General features: G+C 47.7%; 1 protein-coding gene across 2 annotated transcripts in view; it reads left to right on the forward strand.

Annotated features, from left to right (window-relative positions):
- Nucleotides 1-27,462, forward strand: part of SRF (serum response factor) — a 75,396-nt gene that overhangs the window by 36,799 nt on the left and 11,135 nt on the right. The window contains exons 3-5 of one of the 2 annotated variants that reach the window (XM_079968721.1): nt 9,586-9,847; nt 10,315-10,497; nt 26,280-26,390. In XM_079968721.1, coding sequence (XP_079824847.1) covers nt 9,586-9,847; nt 10,315-10,497; nt 26,280-26,390 — 556 coding nt within the window. The remainder of the gene's footprint in view (nt 1-9,585; nt 9,848-10,314; nt 10,498-26,279; nt 26,391-27,462) is intronic. The other variant, XM_079968722.1, reaches the window with a different exon arrangement.

The raw sequence follows: 27,462 nt of genomic DNA on the forward strand, positions 1-27,462 counted from the left end.
TTCCCTCTTGAGCATTTTGTTTGCACCTCTTCCTTTGATGTCCTCTCACTCAATCGCGGGGGCATCAGCAGTGGAACTTCATGCTGAGACATGTGGGTGGTTTTTTCTTTCCCTCTGGGGCTAACCCAGTCATAGCGGCACCCTCTAAAGCTGCATCAAATGGTATCTGATCTAATGCAGCTGCCCTGCGGAGGGTGCCAGGAAGCGTCTGGTGCTCTATGTTGCTGGTGCAACTTTTGAAGTCTCTTAACTCTCATGCCCTGGTTCATATATGCATGCACCATCTAAACTCTGTTGAGGCCCCAATGTGCCCCTGAGAGTCAGTGTGTTGTGTAAGAGTCATTTAAAAGTTTCACAGCATTTACATGGGTAAGCGCTCCTCACCAGATTCAAGGGTTGCAATGCTTAAAGCATCCCTTGGTTAAACTTGATTGGCAGGTCTGTTTTACTGCCAGTCCTGTTCCCCCAGCATCATTTGCTTTCCACGTTTTGCAGGCAAGTGAATATCCCGACTTGCTGGCCCCTCCCCAGGATTCAATTCCCCCAGTTCCACATTCTCATCTCAGTCCTCCCACTCAGACCAATCCCACCAGGATGCTTCCACAATCTAATTCAGGCTTTCCCAAACTTGGTCCACCAGCTGTTTCGGACTACAATTCCCATCATCCCTAGCTAGCAGGACCAGTGGTCAGGAATGATGGGAACTGTAGTCCAGAAACAGCTGGAGAGCCACATTTGGGAAACCCTGGATCTGTTGTTGGAAGGCGGTTTTCCTGTGTCCCACATTATAACCTGCAGCTTCATACAGAGAAGTTGCAGCGTTCATGCAGCTTGTACTTGTATTTGGCATTTTTGATGTGCATTTTATAAAACGATGATGTTTCTCTATTAAACCTCTGTGCATAAAATGGGCTCATTTTTGTTTATTCACTACATTTATATCTTTCTTTTTCTCCATTGTTTTTAAGGGAGCGTAGAGTTCTCCATCCATTTTTTTTTATTATGATCGTTACTTTATTAATTGCCTTCTTTTACACAGTTGTCTCAAGGCTATGTACAAAGAAAACCCTGGGGGTGAGTGGGGAGGAAACCCAGCAGTTAAATACTGTCGGTTCATTCAAAATCAAAACAATACCAAATGGACACGGGGGGGGGGGGAGGGGAGAGGAAAGGGTGAAGGGACATGATAGAGGTGTTTGGTGCAGAGAAAATGGAGAAAGATTTTTCTCCCTCTCTTATAGTACAGTGCCTGCTTGGGCTGCAAACGTGATCCATGCATGATGTACGTTCGTAACCTGCAGTGTTTGCAACCCGCTTCTGCGCATGCGCAAAGCGCAATTGCCGAAACCCGGAAGTAACCCGTTCGGGTACTTCTGGGTTTTGGCAGTCCACAACCCGAAAAGACACAACCTGAAGCGGCTGTAACCCGAGGTATGACTGTACCAGAACCTGGGGCCATCCAACAAAACTGGACAGGTAAAAGAAGATAACTCCTTCACAGAGTATGTGAAATTCCTTCCCACAAGATGTAGTGATGACCCACCAGCCTTGGATGCCTTGAAAAGGGGTTTGGGGAAAAGAAGCCACAGTTTGAGTGTGAAAGGAGAATAGGAGAAGAAACGAGAAGAGATGGGTAGAAATATACATGGGGTGAGAAGGGGGGAAATACTGCCACAACAACAGCAAGAATACTTATTGCAAAGTACTGGAAGACACAAGATTTACCCACCCGGGAAGAATGGCAGATGGACTATATGAAACTGGCGGAAATGACTGGCAGAATCCGAGACCAAGGAGAAGAGTTGGTGGAAGAAGATTGGAAGAAATTTAAAGTTTATTTACAGAAACATTGTAAAATTAAGGAATGTTAGAAGGATGTTGGAATGAAGTTACGTGGTTTTAGCAGAAATGATATAAAGGATTAAGTAAAAATGGATAGTTAATTGGTGAAAGAAGAGAGTGTAAAATTACAGTATGTTAAGATAAATTATTAGGATAAAAACAAAGATGGAAAGGATTTGCTGAAATATCTAATTGAACTAGAATACAAAAAAGGGAGGTGTGAGGAGGTCAAGGAAACAAGCAAATGAAAACTAAGTTATGGGAAGGTTTGATTTCTTTTTTTTCTCCTGTTTTATTAATTGTTTGTATTTTTCTGGGGTTTTTTATTTTTTGCTTGTCTGTATTCATGGTGATGTATTGTCGTGTTTTTTCTTGCTTAATTTAGTGTTTTCTTTTTGTAATCTTTAAAACTGGAATAAATATTATTTTTTTAAAAAAAAGAGAAGGGGGGAAATACAGAGGGAAAACTCTTGCCCACTCAGAGCTTCCAGATCAAAAATCTTTTGGACAACTTCTGGAGAAGGCTGTCGGATAGCTTATAGCCATGATGGCTGTGCTCTTGCCTCCACAGCTGGAGGCAGAAATGCTTCTGGCTACCGGTTGCTAGAAACCACAAGAGAGGAGAGTGCTGTTGCGCACTTGCCCTTTTTGTGGGTTTCGCACAGTGTGGTGTAGTGGTTAAGAGCGGTGAACTCGTAATCTGGGGAACCGGGTTCGCTTCCCCGCTCCTCCACATGCAGCTGCTGGGTGACCTTGGGCTAGTCACACTCCTCTGAAGTCTCTCAGCCCCACTCACCTCACAGAATGTTTGTTGTGGGGCAGGAAGGGAAAAGGAGATTGTTAGCCGCTTTGAGACTCCTTAAAAGGGTAGTGAAAGGTGGGATATCAAGTCCAAACTCCTCCTTGTCTTCATCTGGTGAGAACAGGATGTTGGGCAAGAAGGGTGACTGGCCTGATCCAGCAGGATCTTCTTACGTTCTGTCCACTCACCCTTTTTTGCAGTCACTTCCACACTTGCACACACCCAGCTTAACCCAGATTTTCTGTTTCTGCTATGTGTGTGTTTGTTTTGAGTTCCATGGAAAAGGTAGATCTGGATTAAATGGGAAAATAATATGAGACTGAATTTTGAGCATAGCAACATGCGGCCACTTCTCAAAACTTCCTTGCATGAGCGGCAGCGAGTCCACAATAAGGTGCCATTTGAACATGCTCACAGTTGTTTTTTCAAGACCGTCTCTCTCCCCACCCCACATCATTTCTCCCCAGCATCCCACCCTGCCTGTCTCATCCAGAAACGTTAAAGTGAAAAAGTGAGAGGAGTTTGTGCAAAAGCAGGTTTCCAACCAAACACCATCGTAGCCAACTGACTTTGAATACAGTGCTTATGCATTGCATTTTTATGCCACCTTTTCTCCAAGTAGCTCTGGGTGATATACAGGATTGCCCCCCTTCATTTAATCCCTGGAACAACCCTATAGTAAGCTGAGAGGCAGTGATTGGTCACCCAGTGAGCTTCACGGCCGAATAGGGATTCAAACCCTTGTCTCCCAGGTCCTAGTCTGATGCTCTAAACCACTACACCACAGAGGTAAGATATCTGATATCTGCACAAACGAGCAAGGTTTTCAGAGTTAATTAGTTAAAGGCCCTTTCGGGTAAAGCAGAAACAATGTCCTCATTTGCACCAAAATGCTAAGCTTAGCATCCCTGCAATCTTCCAGAGAGGAGATTGCAGATCCCTTGCTCTTCCCCAGCCATTCTGCCGCAGTGCTGGGTGCACAGAACCAAGTCTGTGGTTTAGCTCTCTCCCCAAATCACTGCCTGTAATTTACAGTTTGAGGTCTGTGTGGGAGAGCATCTTAATTCTATGATGTTGCCTGCCCATACAACCTTTAGGGTGCAAAGGAAGCACACCATCCCATTAAGAGTCTCATGAAAGTCTTGCTTCAAACACCGGAATCTCTGACTTGTGTGTGTACATGTTTTCTTTTCCATGTTTGCTGCAGAAATGCTCTGCAAACAGCTGTACTGGCCCTAAAACCTTGCACCCTGGAGGAAGAAATGCATTCAGCACCCGCTCTTAACTGTGTATTGTGTCCAGTAGCCCTTTAGTCATTATTCACCATGGATGGTTATCTTATTACCTCTGTAGCTCAGGGGCAGAGCATCAGAGATAGAAGGTCCCTTGATTAATCTCCCAGCATCTCCAGTAGGGCTGGGAGATGTTCTTGTCTACACTGACTTGTAGCTGCTTTCCAGGAACTCAGACAATATTGAGCTAGGTGGACAACTGGCCTGACTCTGTGTAAGGAAGTTTTCAATACAGTGGTGCCTTGCAAGACGAAAAGAATCCGTTCCGCGAGTCTCTTCGTCTTGCGTTTTTTTCGTCTTGCGAAGCAACCCTATTAGCGGCTTAGCGCTATTAGCGGCTTAGCGGCAAAGCAGCTATTAGCGGCTTAGAAAAAGGGGGGGAAAGCGAAAAAAATCGCAAGACTCGCAAGACGTTTTCGTCTTGTGAAGCAAGCCCATAGGGGAATTCGTCTTGCGAAGCACCTCGAAAAACGGAAAACCCTTTCGTCTAGCGGGTTTTTCGTCTTGCGAGGCATTCGTCTTGCGGGGCACCACTGTATTCCTATGTTTTGCTAGGAGGGGTGGGTGGGGAAGGATGCGGATTTGCCTGAACTGGTGGGGCCAGTGATCTGCTGTGATGGGTTATAGCAACTTTGCACATACTAGGTTGTCAAGAGGATGCTCCAGACATCATGTAAACATACCCATGGACAAGCATTAAAATAAAGCCTCTTCCAGCCTTGCAAATAAGCCTATAGAAAATAAATAAAGTTTGTTAGTTAATTACTAGGCCACTTACACTCATTTGTTAGCAATATCTGTTCTTGAAAGTGAGTGACAGAGGGCAGACATACATTCATATCCCATCTTCTGTCTAGGAAACCCATGTGGTTCCCATGTGGTCTCCCATCCAGGCCCAGACCAGATCCAGACCTGCTTAGCTTTAGCAAAGTGGTAACTTCATGTACCCTCAGACCATAACCACCATGTTTGTAAGCTTCCCTATCCTGTTGGTTAGAGATGGTGTCTGCCTGCATCGCCTGTGGCCCTCCAGATCTTGTTAGGGCTACAACCTCTCTGACCATTGGCCACAGTGGCTGGGGCTGGTGGGAGCTTGAGTCCCACAGCATCTGGGGAACCATAGGTGCCCCACTGCTGCAGCACATACCAAGTCGGCCACGGTGTCATCTGCCAAACCCATATGAGAGGGCAATCTTTGCATGATTGGCAGGTGACTCAGGGACCCATTGGCTTCCCAGCCAATGGATTTAAAAGCTAGTGGTTTAAGAGTGTTGGACTAAGACCAGGGAAAACTGAATTCAAATCCCCCCAGACTTGAAGCATGGGAAGGCCTATTAAAAAAATTATAATTTGGCAGAATATTCGGATTATTTGATATGTATATGCATAATCTGGAATATTTAATGTGATTTGATTGGATTGTTAAAGTGGAAAATTTAATAAAAATGATTTTTTAAAAAATCCCTGCTCGGTCTTGAAGCACACTTGGTAAGCTTGGGCCAGTGGCTCTTCCGGGCATAGGCTACCTCTCAGGGTTGTTGTGAAGATAAAAAGCAGAGGGAATAGCCATTGTACAGAGCCCCAAGATCTTGGAGGAAGGGTGGGCTTAAAAATATTGTAAATGAAACCATAGTTATTCGGAGAACTCATGCTGTGGGGTTGTTGCTGCCCCCTAGTCTTTGTAGATTTGATCTGTGAGAAATTCAGGCCACTTGTTCATGTCCCCCCCCCCCCAAATAAGCACAGTGTTAAGTGTGTTTGTGCAGAATAGCGACCTGCTCTTGCTCTTTTCCCATGGCAGGCAACTGCCCTCCCTCTTGTGGTGGGTGGCATTTGGGGGGGGGAGAGTAACAGTTCTCCCCCTTCTCTAGTAGAAAGGAGGTTGCAGCTGAGATAATGGAAAGTTAATTTGCGGGCTATGTACCATTATCACATGCTCATCCTAATTCCATCTACACAGATCTCCGTGCCAGGACTGGAAAGGAATTGGGGGCTGGCGTCTGCTGGGCAGCCCTCCCCACCTCTTCTCTCCCCTTCCTCCCCCCCCCTCCTCCTCCACACTCCCTCCATGCAGCAGGGAAGGTTGATCTGGATTGGCTGCCTCTGTCCAAAATGGGCTGCCTTTCCTTTTTTAGATGTTAGTCGAGCTGTGAATTCCTTGATTTTGGCAGAGTGTCAGGTCAGGAGCCTGGAGGAGCACATGGGAGCTCCAGACCCACCAATCTGCATGGGGTGGGCAGAGCACAGACATCACACAAAACCCATTAACCCTTTCCCAGGCGTGGAAGGTGCAGGCATGCTGACCCGCAGAGACCAAGAGCAGACCCCTCCCAAGGGTTAGTTTCCACCATTCCAGTTAAGCAGTCTTTAAAGGTCAAGAACTTTATATACGTATTTCTCTCTCTTTTAAATTAAAAACAAACAAACCCAGTTCCCGGCATTCTGTCACATTTTAGCATGACCAAGAATCCAAGCCAGAATGTGGACGCAAGAAAGGCCAAGGTTCTCAATGGCTAGAGTCTCCCAGGGAGTAGTAAGATCTCACGTATCACCGAATGTTTGCCGTTTGCTCAGACGTGGAACAGTGAGATGCAGTGATTCTCCCTATATGCTGCTGCTATTCCGCTGATACGGGAGTCAAATGCATTTTACCTTGGCTAAGCATGTTTTCTTGGGAGTAGGAGCACCATTTTGTGGCATAGGACGGCAACATGCTTTGAAAGATGGAAAATCAGGCAATGAGCATCTGCAGCTATGTAAATACCCGTTGGCTGGCTGCCCCCCAAACATAATACAGTGGTACCTCAGGTTACATATGCTTCAGGTTACATACGCTTCAGGTTACAGACTCCGCTAACCCAGAAATATTACCTTGGGTTAAGAACTTTGCTTCAGGATGAGAACAGAAATTGTGGTCCGGTGGCACGGCGGCAGCGGGAGGCCCCATTAGTTAAAGTGGTGCTTCAAGTTAAGAACAGTTTCGGGTTAAGAACAGACCTCTGGAACGAATTAAGTACTTAACCGGAGGTACCACTGTATGTTCTTAAAAATAAAAGGAAAGAGAGGATGCTCTGAGGTACCAGCCCAGGTGCTGACCCTGGGCCTGTTTGCTTGTTTTTCCATTGTGTGTTACCTTCTGGGTGGCTATTTGGGGTTTCCTTATTCTACGAGGCCCAGGACTTCAGCCCTGAGAGACAGCTCTCATTGTACCACTGATACTTTTCTTCCGCAAAAAACCAGAGTCGAGTGTTAACATGGGTGAGCCTCCACAAGTTTAGTTCCACTTTAAAATAGTGGTAGAGCATCAGTTTTGTTTACAGAAGGTCCCAGGTACAATCCTTTAGCATCTACGGACTGGGGACTTCTCCCATCTGGAACTCTACAGAGCAAGTGCCAGTCAGTCCTGAGCTCGATGGACCAGTCGTCTGACTCACTTTTCCTACGTTCCTATGTAAGAACCAGGATTTGGCCTAGTGCCCGGAACCAAGTTGTGTTTTGAGCCTGGCCGTGTTCCCATAGGGCTGGCACTTTGACAGGAAAGGCCCAGCTCCTGGCGGTAGGTAAATATGTATCACCATCAGACGTGTCTGTCTCCCTGCCGTGAGGAGCTTACAACTGCAGGTGGGTGGGGAGCTTAACACGAAGTGGGGACACAACAGGAAAAGAACGGAAGTGCAGCCAATGGCAAACAGGAAAACAGTATTTGGTGGTTTCTCTTGCATGCGTTTATGCTTCCAGGATTTGAAGGGAGTAAGAAAGGTGGCGTGCTGGCTGCTCTGGGAGGCAATTTCAAGCATCTGGGACGGCAAGGGAGAAGGACTAGAGTCCTCTCAGGTGTTAAGAGGCTGGAGAAGTAAAATTCAGAGGCAGTAGGGTATTGGGAATTGTAAAGAGGGGTCAACTCTGCAGAGGCCTGACAATCTTGGACTGGAAGCAGATACTGTTTGGGGTTGAAGAGGGAGAAGCATGTAACCGGAACTGTGAGGGATTTTGGCAGCAGATGAGCGCTAGACTGATGCAACAGGACCAAGGCGAGAGGACGGCAGACCAGCGTTGAGAAGGGCTGCAGTAGTTTCAACGAGTGATGGCCAGGGCATGGACCAGACCTTTTGTCAAAGGGAAGGAGAGAAGGGGCTGCATTTTTGCAGTGCTGTGATGGGAGAAGCGGCACGATGGTGGCTGCAGGTCTACTGTGGGGAGTAAAGGAATAGGTGTGTGCCAAAGATAAAGAAAGGCCATTTAAATAAACATTCACATTACAGTGGTACCTTGGGTTACATACGCTTCAGGTTACAGACTCCGCTAACCCAGAAATAGTGCTTCAGGTTAAGAACTTTGCTTCAGGATGAGGACATAAATCGTGCTCTGGCGGCGTGGCAGCAGCAGGAGGCCCCATTAGCTAAAGTGGTGCTTCAGGTTAAGAACAGATTCAGGTTAAGTACGGACCTCCGGAACGAATTAAGTACTTAACCTGAGGTACCACTGTATCAGGGGGACGCAGGTGGCGCTGTGGGTTAAAGCCTCAGCGCCTAGGACTTGCCGATCGAAAGGTCGGCGGTTCGAATCCCTGCGGCGGGGTGCGCTCCCGCTGCTCGGTCCCAGCGCCTGCCAACCTAGCAGTTCGAAAGCACCTCCGGGTGCAAGTAGATAAATAGGGACTGCTTACCAGCGGGAAGGTAAACGGCATTTCCGTGTGCGGCTCTGGCTCGCCAGAGCAGCGATGTCACGCTGGCCACGTGACCCGGAAGTGTCTCCGGACAGCGCTGGCCCCTGGCCTCTTAAGTGAGATGGGCGCACAACCCCAGAGTCTGTCAAGACTGGCCCGTACGGGCAGGGGTACCTTTACCTTTACCTTACCACTGTATCAGCATCAAAAAATGTTTTGAAGATAGTGAAATAGGATGGTGTATTCACTTTTATTTTTATGTTTTTAGGTTTGATGTTATGTTATTAATAACTTTTTCTGTTGAGAGATAGCAAAGTGGGTGAAAATAGAAACAAACCAGAAGCAGAAGTTGGGGGAAGTCTTGGAGGAGAGGGAGGGAGGAATATATAGTAAATGTTAAGAATTTGAGATGTATGTAATGAATGAAAAAGAAAAATGAATATATATATTTTTTAAAAGATAGAGAAAGGCCTTTTCAACAGGATGGCTGATAACACAATGATCAGGCTTATGTAGAGAGGAGGGCTTGGTAGAAAAATGAGAAGTTTGATCTCAGTTTGATGCCCACTGGACATTTCTGTCTCAGTGGATCCAATTTTTGGACTTTGTGCTGGTGTGTGTGTGTGTGTGTGTGTGTGTGTGTGTGTGTGTGTGTGTGTGTGTCAGAGTGTCAGAGAGAGAGAGATTCATCACTTAGCAGAAGTACTCAACTGGCCTCTTCCTTGGCTGCAGATTTCTGGCTCATGTCGCAGATCAAAACAAATACCCCGCATCCTTCCCTCCTTCCTTCCAGCAGCACGTAAATTAGAACAGAGCTGAATGTTTCGATGAAAACATTCAGCCCCGGGGACTGTTCTCTGCCACGTTTGGCACTGGGCAGTTTGTACGACTGGAGCAGCAGGGTTCACAGGGAGGTTGGTTGCGGCCATTCTGATTTTTCTGGGTCTTGCCCGTTCTGAACGTGAGTTGCCCTTCTCTTGCAGGACTCGCTGAAGCCTGCCTTCACCGTCACCAACCTGCCAGGGACGACGTCGACCATCCAGACGGCTCCCACCACCTCCACCTCCATGCAGGTCAGCAGCGGCCCCTCGTTCCCCATCACCAACTACCTATCGCCAGTCTCTGCCAGTGTCAGCCCCAACACGGTAACCAGTGCCAACGGGACGGTGCTGAAAACCACTGGAACCAGTGCAGTGGCCTCCGGAGGGCTAATGCAGATACCCACCGGCTTCACCCTCATGTCAGGTCAGTTTCCCTCTTGCCGACTGAGGCACTTTCCTGCTTTTCCCCTGTGGAACCCTCCGGTTTTTAGCCTCAACCTCTCTCTTTTGCTCCGGAGAGGCTGGAATAGGAATGCTGGTGCTGTGCTCTCTCGCATGTGATTGGTTCAGAAGGGAGAGTGTGGCTTTGAGGCCTAGCTGTGAGGTGAAGCCTGGAAGCCTGTGAAATTCCGTGGCTGCAAATTCGCCACCCCGTGGCTCCTTTTCCTCTTTTTTGTGTGTGGCACACCTGGTTGTGATAATTGTAGGGTTTGGAGCTGGGATGTGGAGCCTCCCCTCCTCTTCCTCCCAGCAAGGGCCTGTGATAACAGATAATAATAACTGGGAGGAAACTCAGCCTAAGCTAAAAAATTAAAATTAAAATTTAAAAAAGCGAGCCGGCCCCTGATTTTTTTAAAGAAGGCTTTATTTTTTTCTCCCTCCTTCCGGCAGGTGCTCCACTCCCTCCCGGGACCCCTACCACTCCTCTCACTCAGTTGCAGCCGCACTCCCTTGCCCTCTGCAGCCAGCAGGGCCAGGCGGCCGCTGCAGCCCCACCTGGAGAGGTGCAGCAGGCACAGCAGACAGTCTTCCGATTTCCAGCCTCCGCCGGAGGGCAGTTTGTGTCCCTGACAGGTCAGCAGCGCTCACTTCTCCCCTTGCTTGTGGGAGGTGGGTGGAGGGTGCACGCTTTCAGGGAAGCCTCTCCTCCCGCGCCTCAAAAAATACAGGTCCAGCGGGAGCAGGCTGAAGGCTCGTCTAGTCCAGCGTCTGGTTTTACAGATATGCCAGCAGAAAGCCCACCTGAAAGCAGGATTATGAAGGCAACAGCCTCCTTGATGCAGCTGTTCCCCCCTAGTGGCTGGTGGTATTCAGAGGTGTGGTACTTTTGATCTTGGCGGGGTAGCACATAGCTACCGTGACTGGGCACCATTGATAGTCTTACCCACCACGAATTTGCTAATCCCCTTTAAAAGCCGTCCAAGTTGGCAGCCATCTCTTATGGCAGGCAATTCTAGAACTAGAGCTATTTGCCACGGGAAGTGCTTCCTTTATCTGTCCCAAACCTCCCAGTATTCAGCTTCTTTGGTTGTTGTTGTTCTTATTTTTATTAGTTTATTAATTGCCTTCTGAGCCAATGTTCTCAAGGCTCCAATGTTCTCAAAGCTAATTCAAACTATTTGGACACAAAAGTCAGGTTGTGTGTAGGAGGCCCTGTTTCAAAGGTACCCATCGCGTCCTCCTCTGGACGTTTACTTGGACTACAAATCCCATCGGCCCCAGCTGGCATGGCCAATAATCAGGGATGATGGGACCTGTAGTCCAGCAAAGATCAGGGGCACCTCGCTGGCTGTGCCTTCCCTGTTCGACTGTGGGCATTCTACTTCTGCTAGTATGATTATCAGGAAAGCAAAGCTGATGGGGGAGCGTGTGTGCTTGCCTGACGTGTTGGTCCCCCACTTGATGTATGAAATCCCCTGCCTCCTGAAGCATGGTTATCTCTTGGTACGTTCCTCTGTTGTCACAGTTTCCACTTTTAGGGGCGTGTAGAGCTCGCTGCCGCTGCTGTGGTGGCACAGACTCTTCTTTGCACTGTTTCATTATGCAGTTAATTAGTGGCAGGGTGGGGCAAGGGGAGAGATGTCACCGTGGCAACACGGGAGGAGGTAGACAATACCAGTGGAGGAAGGGGCTTCTGGCCCTGCTGACCTTGGCTGTGATTGGTGAAATGGAAAATGGTGAATACTTACTTAGCAGGGAAGAGGACCTGTGGCAGTTGCTGTGATGGAAAGTAGCATCTTCACTGGAAGTTTGGACCCTGCAAATTGTCTGGGGGAAGATGGGGAGCCGGGGGGGCCGCCTTGCTGGAATCGTGCTGGAACTCATTTGGACGTCCTTGAGGCTGGTGCGGCTGTAGGAATAATAAACAGCACTTCAGTCTTGATGTAACAAGCCATTAGCAGTAAAACTGTTGTAATACTCTCAGGCTGGCCAGCTCTTGTCTTATCCTTACAAAGGGCTTGGGTTCCTTAAAAGCCTAAAATCATATGCTGGAAATCTGCTGCAGAACATCCAACTTTCCTCGAGCAAGTTTGCTGGGTTAGTGGTGAGGAGTACGCATATATGTGGCGGGGGAAGCTTTAAGGACGTATTAAAAGGACCTTTCAGATCACTTTGCATGAACAATATGCTAAGCGGTGTATTGAGATTTGAAGATGGCTATCACATCTCCTCTCAGTCTCCTCTTTTCCAGGCTAAACATTCCCAGCTCCTTCAAATGCTCCTCATAAGCCTTGCTTGGGATGATTCCAACTAAAGTGTTCCATCAGTGCAAGGATTCCTGCTTCCGCAACATAACTCCTCCCCACCCCACCATGAGCAGCCAGCACCCTACCCAAATTGCGCTTGTTGTAAACAAAATCTGCCCTTATTCCCTTATGGGGTACACAAGAGCCTTTATAGAGTCCTTTGTAGGTTCTCCATCGGTAGGAGAAAATAACAGAGGCCAACCAGAGAATATTGAGAAGCAAAGCAGCTAGTAAGCCTGATCTTTATTAAACTTTTGCAACAGGGTGCTCCCCCCACATGCAGGAGAGAGGATGAGGACCCAGAACAAAGGTGTGCCCACCCTGGAGTCCAAGACCAGCCCCTAGATACATTATACCTACATCACAGAAAAGGCGGTCTACAACAGAAATCTGAGTGCCTTGTTTTTACCCTGTCTGCCAGGTTACATGTTAATGGTCACTTGACTGGATTACCTGGGGAGTCTGGCCATCCTTTTGTAATGATAATACTTAATTCCTGAGCCAGGTCACAGGCTCATGCTATTCACACCTTATATGTGTCCTTAAGACGGGATTTGTGAGGACAGAGACAGTGGGGAGGCACATTTCCTTCTACGTTGTAGAGCAGGGGTAGGCAATCTAAGGCCTGGGGGCTGGATGCGGCTCAATCACCTTCTCAACCCAGCCCAAGGACGGTCCGGGAATCAGCGTGTTTTTACATGAATAATAATAATAATAATAATAATAATACCTTTATTATCATTGTACAACCTGTAGAATGTGTCCTTTTATTTAAAATGCACCTCTGGGTTATTGGTGGGGCTTGTCTGGGGTTTTTACATGAGCAGAATGTGAGCTTTTATTTAAAATGCATCTCTGGGTTATTTGTGGGGCATAGGAATCCGTTCATCCCCCCCCCCCAAAAAAAAAAATAGTCCGGCCCCCCACATGGTCTGAGGGACAGTAGACCGGCCCATGGCTGAAAAAGGTTGCTGACCTCTGTTGTAGAGAAATATTTGAGGTGACTGAAAGAGTCAAAATGGCTTTAGGACTTTTCCTATGGGTTTCAGACATGGGGTGTATATATATATATATATATATATATATATATATATATATATGTGTGTGTGTGTGTGTGTGTGTGTGTGTGTGTGTGTGTGTGTGTTTGCTTAGTACATTTAAGAAAATTTATTATACATATAAGACCTTAAAATTTTTATTACACCCTAGAAGGTTGGATGAATCCCCAGAATCATAGAATTGGAAAGGGAATCCAGGGATCATCTAGCCCAACCCCCAGCAATGCAGGAATCTCAGCTAAAGCATCCATGACAGATGGCCAGCCAACCTCTGTTTAAAAACCAAGGAAGAAGAGTCCACAACCTCCTGAGGGAGACCATTCCACTGCTGAACAGCTCTTACTGTCAGAAAGTTCTTCCTGATGTTTAGTTGGAATCTGTTTCTTGTGACTTGAAGCCAACAGCATATTTGGGGGGGGGTGTTGTGGGGCTGAGAGGTGGGGAAAGTTCTGTTGCACAAGCAGACATCTTTCTGCTGATGGAACCTGTCACTAATCATCACCTTGGATAAAACCCTCTGTGTTGTGTGTGTGTGTGTTTAATAGCTCACTAAAGCAGCTGGGATTTTAGGAAACATTTAGAAATCTCTGGTGATATTTAACATAAGGATCCAGGCACCTCTTTTTTCTGGAGCATCCCGGGAACCCGCGACAGGCCTGACCGCAACTGCAAACAGGTGGAAGAATTATTTCCTGAGCTGTTGTGCGTATCTGCTGTCCTCCCTGTTAGTAGAGAAAGGTCTGTCCTTGTCAGTGCTATTTTTCTAGAAAAATAGATGCTGGAGCTCACCACAATCGCCTCTGTTGTTCTCTGAGAGGTGCTAGAAATGAGTTCCTGCGAGTTCATGCTGCAAAAAAAAAAAAAAAAAAAAAAAGCCCTGGTTTTTGTTATGTGGGTGTTTTCAATCTGTATGGCTGTTTCAAAATGCATGAAAGTAATAAAGGTAAAGGGACCCCTGATCATTAGGTCCAGTCGTGGCTGACTCTGGGGTTGTGGCGCTCATCTCGCTTTCCTGGCCGAGGGAGCTGGCATACAGTTTCCTGGTCATGTGGCCAGCATGACTAAGCCGCTTCTGGCGAACCAGAGCAGTGCATGGAAACACCGTTTACCTTCCCGCCGGAGCAGTACCTATTTATTTACTTGCACTTTGATGTGCTTTTGAACTGCTAGGTTGGCAGGAGCTGGGACCAAGCAACAGGAGCTCACCCCGTCGCGGGGATTTGAACCGCCAACCTTCTGATCGGCAAGTCCTAGGCTCTGTGGTTTAACCCACAGCACCACCCATGTCCCATGAAAGTAATGGTCGGGCACTAATTGATTTCCTTCTCTGTGTGCCTTTTTGAGGAGGAATGAACCCTAACAATAACACGCATGCACTGCTAGTGATTTGGGGGGGTGGGATTTAGTTCTCGGCTGTGTGTACTCATGGAGGATCAGGCTGTCAGCGAGTCACGATGGCTCTCAAAGACAGTTGCCAAGAACATTCCTGCATCGCAGTGGGTTGGACTAGATGGCCCACGGGGTCCCTTCTATGAGCGGGAGAGGGCTATTACGTTCATATCATCCTTATGGGCTTCCCATAGGCATGTGGCTGGCTGCCGAGAGAACAGAATGCTAGACCAGATAGACCTTTGGTTTTATCCAGTGAGGGCTTTTCTAACGTTCTTACCAAGCATGAGAACTGGGAGGCTGGCAGGATTGGGTAGGTTTCCTTCCTTCCCTTTTGCTGAGTCTTTGGTATGGGAATGCTGATTTGTGGTTGGTGTCCGGGTTTCCTTGCCACTGGTTTGACTGGTGGTTTTCAGTAGTCCCACCATTAGAGGCCCGTTAAAGAGGAAGGTCCGTAGCTCAGTGACAAGAGCATCTGCTTTGCATGCAGAAGGTCCTGGGTTCAATCCCCAGCATTTCTGGGTAGAGCTGGTAACGTTTGAAACCCAGGAGAGCTGCTGCCTACCTGTGTGGACAATACTGAGCTATTATTATTATTATTATTATTATCATCATCATCATCATCATCATTTGTTAAATGTATATGCCGCCATTCATCAAAAGCTCTCAGGGTGGTCCTACAGAATAAAATACAAGTAAATAATTAAACCAAAACAACAAAACAGTAACACCCCCTTCCCACAGATACATTTAAAAGGCAGTAGGATATTAATCAGCCAAAGACTGTCAGTGAACATATTTATTTGCATTACTTAGTGCTTTAAAACTACTGGTGCAGCCCAGGACGGCAAAACAAGGCCAATATTCCGGAAATCCTTGTCTAGACTCTGTGAAAGGATTTTGTGGAACTGTAACAACCTTACATGTGGATTGTTTGGACTTTGTGAACAGACAGGTGGAATAGACACATACATGTATGGACCTTATGCATGAACTGACTAGAGAATGATCTGATCCACTGGGTCTTCTGCTTTGTTCGTTTGTTGAACTTTATGAGTCACTTCTGTTGAAATTTACAGTTTGATACAATGAATAGTATACCTTAATTATCTAAGAACACAGCCAGTTACGTCTCGTGTGATTATTGAATATGTCAGTGAACATGAGGCAGCTTCGGGTATTCCAGGGCAGCGCATGATCACCCCCCTGCTGCAACGCATCACAGGTTAGCTTTTGCCTGTAAGAGTTCAGGTGCCCTGTTGCTTAATTTGGAATCCCAGCTTGCCCATGATTTGTATTTGCTTCTATCTTGGCTTTGTATTTATTTATCTTACTATTTCTGTGGAGATCTGGATACCGCAGGCCCTCTGGGCGGCTGTGCCGGGACCCCACTCAACTGCCCCAGTTGCAAAAGCCTTGGAAGAGGCAGAAGGGAGTAGTGGTAGGAGAGAGGAAGAGAGCAAGCCCCAGAGGACAAGGGAAGGAGATTCGCCAGGAGCCAGCCAGGAACCTGGGAAGCCTGCAGTCGGGCTTGTCATCTGCCAGTTGAAGAGAGTGCTTAGCCAGCGGAGAGGGGAAATCTATCTGCTGAGGGACAAGCAAAAGTATCCTAGGCTGCCTTTAGAGGGCACTCCTGTTTAGCATTAGAACAAATGGAGGCCTCTGGGCGCAAGCAAAGCCCGAACAGGGGATAAGACAACAGGCCGGGCCTTGTCTGCATTGTATATAGTTAAACCAGTACTGCATCACTTTAAACAGTCATGGCTTCCCCCAAAGAATCCTGGGAAACGCAGTTTAAGGGTTGTTTAGGAAACCTCTGTTCTCCTCATAGAGCTACCATTTCCAGAGTTCCTTGCAAAGTCTGGTTGATTGTTAGCCCACTCTGAGAACTGCCTGAGAGATGTTAGGAGACCCCGATTCACCTTGTCCCTAAACCAGCAGAGGTATTTTTGCTGTGGCGGTTTTTACAGATTTGTAAACCTTGCCACAGCAAAGAAACCATTGAAGTGGTGTGCCATAAGACAAAATGAGATACAAAACGAAAACAATAACACTGTTTCTGTTGCTGTATGATTAATATTCCATCGAATCACCAGATCAAACTTTCTTACACAAAAAAGGCTTCTGTAGCTGCCTAAACATTAAGATGACAGGTTCCTGCCTCTGATTTTGGCTTGGAAATGACTGCAGACAGAGTCCTGCTCTTCAGAAAAAGTGTTTCAGGGCTTATACTGTGTTCAGGCTGACTGAATGGAGGAGAGTTTACAATTTTGGTCCTGCTTTTCAGCTCAAAAGTTGAAAATGATGGGAGCTGTAGTCCTGCAGCATCTGGGAGGCCTCCTTGACCCACCCTACCCCACCCCACCCTCAAGCTTTCCAAACTTTTCATGTTGGTGACACACTTTTTAGATATGCATCATTTCACAACATGATAATTCAGTTTGACTAGCAAACCGGAGGTTAAAGTCACCCTTTTCCAGCCCCCGGCGGAGCATGGGGAGCGTTTGCGTGACGCACCTACACACTGCAGCCGGTACACTTAACATGTTGCGACACAACATTTGGAAAATTCTGTCCTATCAAGAGGAAGGGCGAGTGCCGCCACCACTGTACCAATGAGACACAGCACAAATGCTCTCCACAGACCTGAGAAAACCCTTTAAACCCTCAGAAAAAAAGCTTCTTATTGTATGTGACAACAGCGGCTTGGATTTTGTTCGCCCCAAAATGGAGGGTGAGTGAGGTCCCTGGTAAGGAGGGCTGGCAATTTAAGATGATAGAATATGCAGATTTAGCAGGCCTAGCAAGTAGAATAAGAGAGCAAGAAGAACAGGTCTTTAAAGAGGAGTGGAAATTTTTTGTTGAGAATGTGGGGAATAATTGAAAACGCCGGCAAGTACTAAGGTAAATTCAACAGTGCAACATACCGTATTTTTCGCCCCATAGGGCACACCGGCCCATAGGGCGCACCTAGTTTTTTGGGGGGGAAATAAAGAAAAAAATGTTATTTCCCCCCCAGGCGCAGGGCTGGGGCGGGGGAAGCCCGAGCTTCCCCCGACCCCAGCCCCCAGAACAGGCTGCTATCCGCAAGCCGTGGCAGAGCTGCGCGAAGCCCGAAGCCTAGGGGGCGCTGAGCTCAGTGCGCCCCAGGCTTCGGGGTGCAGGCAGCTCTCCGCAAGCCGTGGGAGAGCTGCGCGAAGTCTTGCAGCTCTGCCACGGCTTGCGGATAGCTTCCTGAAGCCTGGAGAGCGAGAGGGGTCAGTGCGCACCGACCGCTCTCGCTCTCCAGGCTTCAGCGAAAGCCTGCATTCGCCCCATAGGACGCACATACATTTCCCTTCATTTTTGGAGGGGAAAAAGTGTGTGCTATAGGGCGAAAAATACGGTATTTAGAAGGCATGTAAAAATGGGAGGGGGAACTAATTCAGATGGATACGCAAGAATATGCAGGAATTGTGGGATAATTGAAAGAACATTGGAAGGGGAAGGAGGGAAGTCGTTGAATGTATGGGTATAATGAAAGGTTTTATTTTATTCTTTGAAAGGTTTATGGATGTATACTTTTCTTTTTGTAAACCTAAAGGTAAAGGTAAAGGTACCCCTGCCCATACGGGCCAGTCTTGACAGACTCTGGGGTTGTGCGCCCATCTCACTTAAGAGGCCAGGGGCCAGCGCTGTCCGGAGACACTTCCGGGTCACGTGGCCAGCGTGACATCGCTGCTCTGGCGAGCCAGAGTCGCACACGGAAACGCCGTTTACCTTCCCGCTGGTAAGCGGTCCCTATTTATCTACTTGCACCCGGAGGTGCTTTCGAACTGCTAGGTTGGCAGGCGCTGGGACCGAGCAGCGGGAGCGCACCCCGCCGCAGGGATTCGAACCGCCGACCTTTCGATCGGCAAGTCCTAGGCGCTGAGGCTTTAACCCACAGCGCCACCTGTCAATAAATAAATTTTAGAAAGGGGCAAGGTTAGAAGTAGATGTACAAACCATGCAGAGTGGGCTAACCATTTTTTTTTTAAAGCAAGGCTCCTTTTTTTCTGCCCTGCGCTCTGTCTGCACCTCAGACTCAATGTGTCAGGCAAGACGGGGCCTCTGTGGCGGCATCGCCTCCTTGCCCGCTCTCCAGCAGCCACTACAAGCTGCCCAAGGGAGGAGAGGCAACGGGATGCTCCCTTGCCACTGCTGCCCCTTCTCAGGACAAGCGCTAGCCTCCTTGAGCTTGGTTGTGGCATCACTTGCGGGGGAAATAGAGACATTCCAGGATCAAATCAGAAGCACTGATTTTCCAGCACTGTCCCTAGAAAATAGGGGCACATTTGGAGGGTATGCAGTCTGTAGCCTCCACGGACACACGAGGCCAACTGCTACTGCGTTTTCTGCGTTTGCAGAAAATATGTGTCGATGCTCGGCCCACCACATGGCAGCACGGCCTGCTTTCCTATGTGGTTGGAGCCGTCGTGTGGAAAGGGGTCGGCTTGTTTCTGCCATGAGAAGAGGTTGTGGTTGGAGGCGCAGAGCGTTTTGCTCGCTCGCGATAGTGCGCCCTGGGGACCGATAGCTTAGCCGCTGTAATAGATTGAACTGGGAAAAGGAGAACACCGCTGAGCCGGTTATATCTTCAAAGTGGTGTAATTAATCGGATTAGGCTAATCTGGAGAAGACCACAAGGGAAGAACCTGGCGATTGGGCAGAATAATGGCGTATGAAATTCGGCTCTTGCTGATGCGATTTATGCAGTCAGCTGGGGTGAGGTCACACCGCTCAGAAACTTGCTTTCTCTTTGGCCCGTGGGAACTCCGGTTTGCATTGCGACACCTTCCGTGGAACTGCCGCCTGATTCTTGGTTGCGTAATCGTTTCCTGTGAATTTAGAAGCAGCTCCTCTGTGCTTGACAAAACCCTTTGCATGTTTCTCCCCCCACCCCACCCCACCCCCCAGTCTCCATTCGGTTCAGGCCGTGGACCATTGAGTATGAAGTCAGCCTGCGACTTTGAAGCCAAGTGTCGGTGCAAAAGCAAGTCCTTATTTCTATACAGAATAGTGTGGGTGGGGAAACAACCTCTTGCAGCTCTGGTAGGCAACTTGTGGCAGGCATGTTGCAGCCTTCATTTTACCCTTTTCCCAAGCAAAAAGAGAGAGAGAATGAATGAACGGTGGGAGAAAGAAGGGGTGCCCTGCCCACTTTTTGCTTTGCGACTACAGCCACAATTGACACTCTGCATCCATACCACTTTCCCCCCTCTCCCTAGCAAAATGCACCCCCCAGCCTTGAAAAGATTGCTCATACCCAACTTCCAGCTCTTTCGGTGATATGCTGTCCTATAAATGCTCCTTTTGTGCGCTCAGACATCTTGTAGGAAGCCTCCTTATGATTTTCTGTTTTTTAAAAAAATAAAATAAAGAAATGGGAGAGAGGATTAGATAGAACAGTTTACTACCTTTCACCTTTCCGTTGAAGGCAGTACTGCTGTCTCTGGAGGCTACTTCCTGATTGGGTAGTGCTGGCATAGGAAGACTGGAGCTGGATGGAAGACTTGTCTTAATATAGGTTGAAAACACACACACACACACACACACACACACACACACACACACACACACGGAGGTATCATGAAGTCCACAAAGCCGAACGGTGGAAGACATAGACCTGTATGTCCAATGCGCCCGGTTGAAAAGGGCAAATGTCCACACAGGTCATGCTGAAATGACAGTAGCCGGCTGAATGCTTTTTCTAGAAATTTTGGGCCGGTCGCCTTTTCCCCTTGGCCTCCCGCTGCTCTGTTTGTGTGCACAAGAGTTTCAAGTTGCTGTGTAGATCAGCAGAATCTTCTTGGTTAGGGTAGTATGCATAAATATTTCTTAAGATATAAACATCCTGTATACCGCGTGGGGTGGGAGTGCCGATGGGGAAATAAGACAAGCTGGAACGCAGCAGATCATTGTATGAGTAGAAGCCTGCTCTGTGCCCCCTCTCAGTGTTCAACATGGATTGCTTGTGTGTCTGTGTTTTCTAAATGCTTGTCAGACATTCCTGCCTCCCTGACCTAGGAAGTTGTTCCACTTGCACAAGCACCTCTGTTTGTGCTGTCAAGCTTTCCTTCCTTCTTCTCTCCTCCCTGCGACCCCTACAGATCCACAGCAGAGGGGTAGGGGAGCCCCCAGAACAGATTCAGAGGGTGGGGAGAGGGGCTGCAGTGGAAGCCCTTGCACAAACAGGATGACAGTTCTTTGGATGTGGCACCCCCTTCCCATGCAACATGGGTGTTGCTTTAATCCAGGGCAAAGACGATCTGAGTGCTTTCTTCATAGAAATAATAGTATCACAGAGTTGGAAAGGGATGGCAGGGGTTCATCTAGTCCAACCCCCTACAATGCAGGAATCTTTTTGCCCCACGTGGGGCTCGAACCCACGACTCTGAGGTTCAGAGTCCCAAGCTCTGCAAACTGAGCTATCCTAGCTGCTTTGTGTTTATTGCATGCAGCCTGTGTGTCATGAGCCCCATGGAAGCTTCTTTGCAGGGTGAAGAAGAATGGGATGGAAGTGCTGGGCTTTGATGCAGGGGAGGGACAGAGTAGTTGTTTCTGGACATCCCCTTCCCCACCTCCTGATACTGCTGTTTCCGCAGCAACCAGGGAGGCACTTGGGTCTGGACCGGCTGGGTAGAGCTCACCTTTGTCTCCAAGGAGCTGCTGCCAGATGCTCAGGCTCTAACAGACCCAGCTTACTCTCAGGAGTGCCCTGCTTGCTTGCCTAGTCCCATTGCTTGGGACCTGAAATGTGTGAATCACTGGTTCCACCCTGCTCTTCAGAAGGAATGGGGGGCGGTGTCCAATGCCTTGGCGTGTGCTAGTCTGGACTTCTCCTGTGACTAATTGCTGTAGGTCATGGCATCATTAAAGGTACAGGGACCCCTGACCATTAGGTCCAGTCGTGACCGACTCTGGGGTTGCGGCGCTCATCTCGCTTTACTGGCCGAGGGAGCTGGTGTACAGCTTCCGGGTCATGTGGCTAGCATGACTAAGCCGCTTCTGGCGAACCAGAGCAGCACACAGAAACGGTGTTTACCTTCCTGCTGGAGCGGTACCTATTTATCTACTTGCACTTTGATGGGCTTTCGAACTGCTAGGTGGGCAGGAGCAGGGACCGAGCAACGGGAGCTCACCCCGTCGCGGGGATTTGAACCACCGACCTTCTGATCGGCAACTCCTAGGCTCTGTGGTTTAGATCACAGTGCCACCCGCGTCCCCATGGCATCATTAAGTTGGCATAAATGGATAAAAAAGTATATGTCCCTCAATGAGCTATCTTGACCCTGGTGCTAGTTCTTAAATTTAAAATGCTTAGAATTGAAATCTTAAGTTAAAAATATTCAGTCCCGACACCTCTTTTTATGTTCTTGTTCTGAGCAAAGGAATTGCATATAATCTGTTTCCAAGCAGGGCTGTTTGTATTCCTTTCTGCTGCAGTCATGGCATGCAGGCACAGAAAATAAGTATTCACTGTCCTGGGAATTTCAGCTTTTCATCTTAAATATTTTAGCACTCAAGGTTGCAAGAAGAGGGCTGGAAATGCATCAGCCTTGATGAAAGGGGGGGGGGACTGGGGAAGGAATAGGGCTGCAGTTGAACAGGATTTTGAATCAATCCTGGAGATTGCTATCCTTTCCCCTACAACAGCAGAATAATAAATTGTGCAGAATGCACATGCATATCCAAATATTATTAAACTGCATAAATGTATGCAGATTGCAAGATTCTGTGTGTAAGTGGTGTAGAGGGGTGAGAATATTTTCCCTCCCCCCAAAAAATAATTGTGCAAAATACACATGGCCCTGCATCCTGACAATGTAAAATGAACTTCAGAGCCATAATGTACAGTGGTACCTGGGGTTAAGTACTTAATTTGTTCCGGAGGTCCGTTCTTAACCTGAAACTGTTCTTAACTTGAAGCACCACTTTAGCTAATGGGGCCTCCTGCTGCTGCTGCGCCGCCGCTGCATGATTTCTGTTCTCATCCTGAAGCAAAGTTCTTAACCCGGGGTAATATTTCTGGGTTAGCAGAGTCTGTAACCTGAAGCGTATGTAACCTGAAGTGTATGTAACCCGAGGTACCACTGTATACTAATGGCCAGTTGCTTTGAGCGGTTTTTAAAGGGGCTTCAATAAATTTGTGGCCCTCAACCAACATAGTTCAATGGAACCTCCATGGCCAAACATAGTGTAGCTTTCGAAATCGGTTGCTGTGGAACAAAGTGTTTGTGGATGTCTTCACACCTGGCTGGCAGTGACTTTCCCTGCTGTATCATGGGTCCCTCAGCCCCTTAAGTTTTTGTCATGGTTTGGCAGCCTCAGCCAGAAGGAGGAGATGGGGGGAGGCGGGCTGGAAGTCTGGTAGCCAGGCATGGAGGAGAGCTGGAAACAAAGGGGCAGGATGCAGCCTTGTCGCTGAGAACCAGGCATCCAGGTGTGATCAGACGCGCTTACCCAGAGCACAGTGTGTGTGTCTGTCTGCAGCAGACCTGTAGGGCGAGATAGTCTCATGAGTGAGCAAGCACTGCCTCATCTTGAAATCCCTTGTGCCCTGGAAGAATGGCAGATGCAAGTAATAGACTATATGGAACTGGCTGAAATGACCGGCAGAATTCGAGATCAAGGAGAAGAGCAGGTGGAAGAGGACTGGAAGAAGTTTAAAGTCTATTTACAAAAACACTGTAAAATCTTGAATGTTGAGGACATTGAAAAGAAGGGGTTCTAGTGACTGAGTTAAATAAGAGCACAAAGGGAGGGATTAAGAATCAAAATGAATAAGGAATGATCTTGCTGAACTAATTACTACATAGAATACAAGATCGGGAGGCGGGTGGAAGTAAGGAAAATAAGGTTTTGAAGGTTATAATTGGAAAGTGAGTTTTTTTTAATGCTAAAATCTCCTTTTTTTCTTCTCTTTTTTGTCTATGTTTTCTTTTTCTTTTGTAATGTTTGTGGAAATTTGCTTTTTTGTTCTTTTTTGTGTAAAATGTAATAAAATATTATTTTTTAAAAAATGAAATCCCTTGTGGGAGGGTGTGTTAGTTGTCAGCACATCTTTGTAGCTGCAGTGTGGTGTAGTGGTTAAGAGCAGTGGACTTGTAATCTGGGGAACCGGGTTCGCGTCTCTGCTCCTCCACATGCAGCTGCTGGGTGACCTTGGGCCAGTCACACTTCTCTGAAGTCTCTCAGCCTCACTCACCTCACAGAGTGTTTGTTGTGGGGGAGGAAGGGAAAAGGAGAATGTTAGCCGCTTTGAGACTCCTTAAGGGGAGTGAAAGGCGGGATATCAAATCCAAACTCCTCCTCCTCCTCCTCTTCTTCTTCTTCTTCTTCTTCTTCAGTTCGGTTAGGAACTTCTCGCCTTGCACATTTACTTTCAAACAGTGTTAGAAACTCAGATATATAAGCTAATATATAAGGCCCTGACACTGAGGTCCAGTTCCAAGGGCCATCTGGCAGTTCTCTCACTACGAGAAGTAAAGTTACAGGGAACCAGGAAAGTGGGCCTTCTCAGTAGCGGCGCCCTCCCATCAGATGTCAAGGAGATAAATAACTATACGACTTTAGATGACATCTGAAGGCAGCCCTGTAAAAAGGGAAGCTTTTAGTGCTTGGTGTTTTATTATGCTTTCATATTTGTTGGAAGCTGCCCAGAGTGGCTGGGGCAACCCTGTCAGATGGGTGGGGTACAAATAATAAAATTATTATTATTAATTGCCAAATGGCACCTTAAACCTAGGTTACAGTCACCACAATGTCTTTTTTTGCAGTGGGAATGATGATATAATCAGACCCCTCTGTATTATTATTATTATTATTATTATTATTATTATTATTCCTTTCTATATTTCTCATTTGTTTTACACTAAGTTTTTAGGAGCAATTTTGTATATACATGTGTTTTATTAAATATTAAATGACAGAAATTTACAGAGCTTTCTGATATCTTAATTTACCTAGGATGGACTGAACTTTTTTGCAACTCCTTTCACATGCATGCTTGTTTTCTCCTGCTCTTGAGGGTTGGACTCAAGGCATTGCCTTCAAGTTACAAGAAAGGAGATTCTAACTAAGCATTTGGAAAAACTTTCTGACAGTAGGAACTGTTCAGCAGTGGAACGAACTCCCACGAGAGTTGATAGACTCTCATTCCTTGGAGGTTTTTAAGCAGAGGTTGGATGGTCATCTGTTATGGATACTTTAGCTGAGATCCCTGCATTGCCGGGGGTTGGACTAGATGTCCCTTGGGCCCCTTCCAACTCTGATTTTATGAATTTTGGGCCAGTGGCTCTGTTAATTGGATAGCCTTTCTTAAAAACAACAACAACAACACATTAGCACCCATTTTATTCTCCATTCTCAGAATAAGAATAAACATATCCTCTCCCCACACAGGTAGGGACGCAGGTGGCGCTGTGGGTTAAAGCCTCAGCGCCTAGGACTTGCCGATCGAAAGGTTGGCGGTTCGAATCCCTGCGGCGGGGTGCGCTCCCGCTGCTCGGTCCCAGCGCCTGCCAACCTAGCAGTTCGAAAGCACCTCCGGGTGCAAGTAGATAAATAGGGACCGCTTACCAGCGGGAAGGTAAACGGCGTTTCCGTGTGCGGCTCTGGCTCGCCAGAGCAGCGATGTCACGCTGGCCACGTGACCCGGAAGTGTCTCCGGACAGCGCTGGCCCCTGGCCTCTTAAGTGAGATGGGCGCACAACCCCAGAGCCTGTCAAGACTGGCCCGTACGGGCAGGGGTACCTTTACCTTTACCTTTACCTCCCCACACAGGAGCATACATAAAGAAAAATACTTAAAAGCATTTGCATTGATAAGTCAAACCACTTCATCTGTAGAACAAAAATATCATTCTGTAGATCCCTGCATGTTGCTGGTAGCCTATAACCATGCTTTTCCATTGCCGCATAAAAAATAAATTTGTACCAAGTTGAGTAAAATGAATAATAATAATAAAAATAAAATTTATTTATACCCCGCCCTCCCTGGCCAGAGCTGGGCTCAGGGCAGCTAACACCAATAAAATCACAGTAAAAACATAAGGGGGGGAGGGGGGAAAGGGGAAAAAACAATTTAAAATGCAGGTTAAAATGCAATTTAAAATGCAACCTCTTTTTAAAAGTAGCCGATAGATCAAGACCATAAGGGGGGGGAAACATAAGGGTCAGACTGAGTCCAAACCAAAAGCCAGGTGGAACAGCTCTGTCTTGCAGGCCCTATGGAAAGATATCAAGTCCCGCAGGGCCCTAGTCTCTTGTGACAGAGCGTTCCACCAAGTCGGGGCCAGTACTGAAGAGGTCCTGGCCCTAGTTGAGACCAACCTAACCACCTTGCGACCTGGGACCTCCAAAATGTTGTCATTTGTGGACCTTAAGGTCCTCCGCGGGGCATACCAGGAGAGGTGGTCCCCTAGGTACGTGGGTCCTAGGCCACATAGGGCTTTAAAGGTCAAAACCAGACCCTTTCAAAAAAACCCAACGACAATGGAGCACAAAACCAAGCAGTTTAAAAAGAAGTTGCTGTTGCCTTGTTAGCTCTGGAAAGGTGTCTCAAAAGGTGAACTTTGTCAATGGGCTGAATGGAGCGAAGTCGAGTTTAGGAGTTAAACGGTCCCCGTCTTGCTTCCTAGGTGGTGCCGTGGCTCAGCAGGTTCCCGTGCAAGCCATCCAGGTGCATCAACAGACGTCTCCCACAACTGACAGCAGTACTGACCTCACCCAGACCTCTTCCAGTGGGACAGGTAAGCAGCCACCAAATCTCTTGCTGCCACATAACTCTGGGTAGGGAATGGGGAACTTTCATTTCTACCAGGGCCATTGACTCACAGAAGACAACCACAACAAAGTGTGGCCGTCCTGCCTTGGTACCCCTGGGCTTCCATCCCTTGGTTGCTGGCTCCTGTGGTCACCAGTCAGCTGACCCCTCTGTCTCTCCTATCAGCGGATTGCTGTTGTTTGAAACGCCTCCCAGCCACAGTGCCCAGCCAGTTGGGAGAGACCATTGTGGGAGAGCATGTGCTATTGGGCTCCATTGCCCAACCTAGACCTAGGCCATTTAGGGTTGCCATATGTCCTCTTTTTCCAGGACACCTCCTCTTTTTCATGGGTATGTAAAATGAGAGTCGTCATCGCAATCTATAGTTAGAAGCAGAAGTCGGCAAATGTGTCCCCCTTTTTGCTCTTCAAAATATGGCATCCCTACCTTTTTTTATAGGGGATGCGGGTGGTGCTGTGGGTTAAACCACAGAGCCTAGGACTTGCTGATCAGAAGGTCGGCGGTTCGAATCCCCGTGACGGGGTGAGCTCCCGTTGCTCAGTCCCTTCTCCTGCCAACCTAGCAGTTCGAAAGCATGTCAAAGTGCAAGTAGATAAATAGGTACTGCTCCGGCAGGAAGGTAAACGGCGTTTCTGTGCACTGCTCTGGTTCGCCAGAAGCGGCTTAGTTATGCTGGCCACATGACCAAGAAGCTGTACGCTGGCTCCCTCGGCCCATAGAGTGATATGAGCGCAGCAACCCCAGAGTCGGTCACGACTGGACCTTATGGTCAGGGGTACCTTTACCTTTACCTTTTTATCCAGGGCAGAGGCTGAGCAGGGAAGGGGTTGATGCCCAAAGTGGCTTTCTTCAGCCTTGCTTCCCTGAATGCCATTGGACTACAACTCACATCATCCATGATCGGCGGCTGAGCTGGCGGGGGATGCTGGGGGTTGTAGTCGAACAATGCAAGGAGGACCCAAGCTTGAAGAACTGTGACTCTGATGGTTTTCTCTCTCTCCCCCCACCTGGCAAAGTCTGTTACCGAAACACTTGGT

The sequence above is a fragment of the Podarcis cretensis genome, assembly GCF_951804945.1.
Source record: "Podarcis cretensis genome assembly, chromosome: 3".
In the NCBI taxonomy this organism is placed as follows: domain Eukaryota; kingdom Metazoa; phylum Chordata; class Lepidosauria; order Squamata; family Lacertidae; genus Podarcis; species Podarcis cretensis.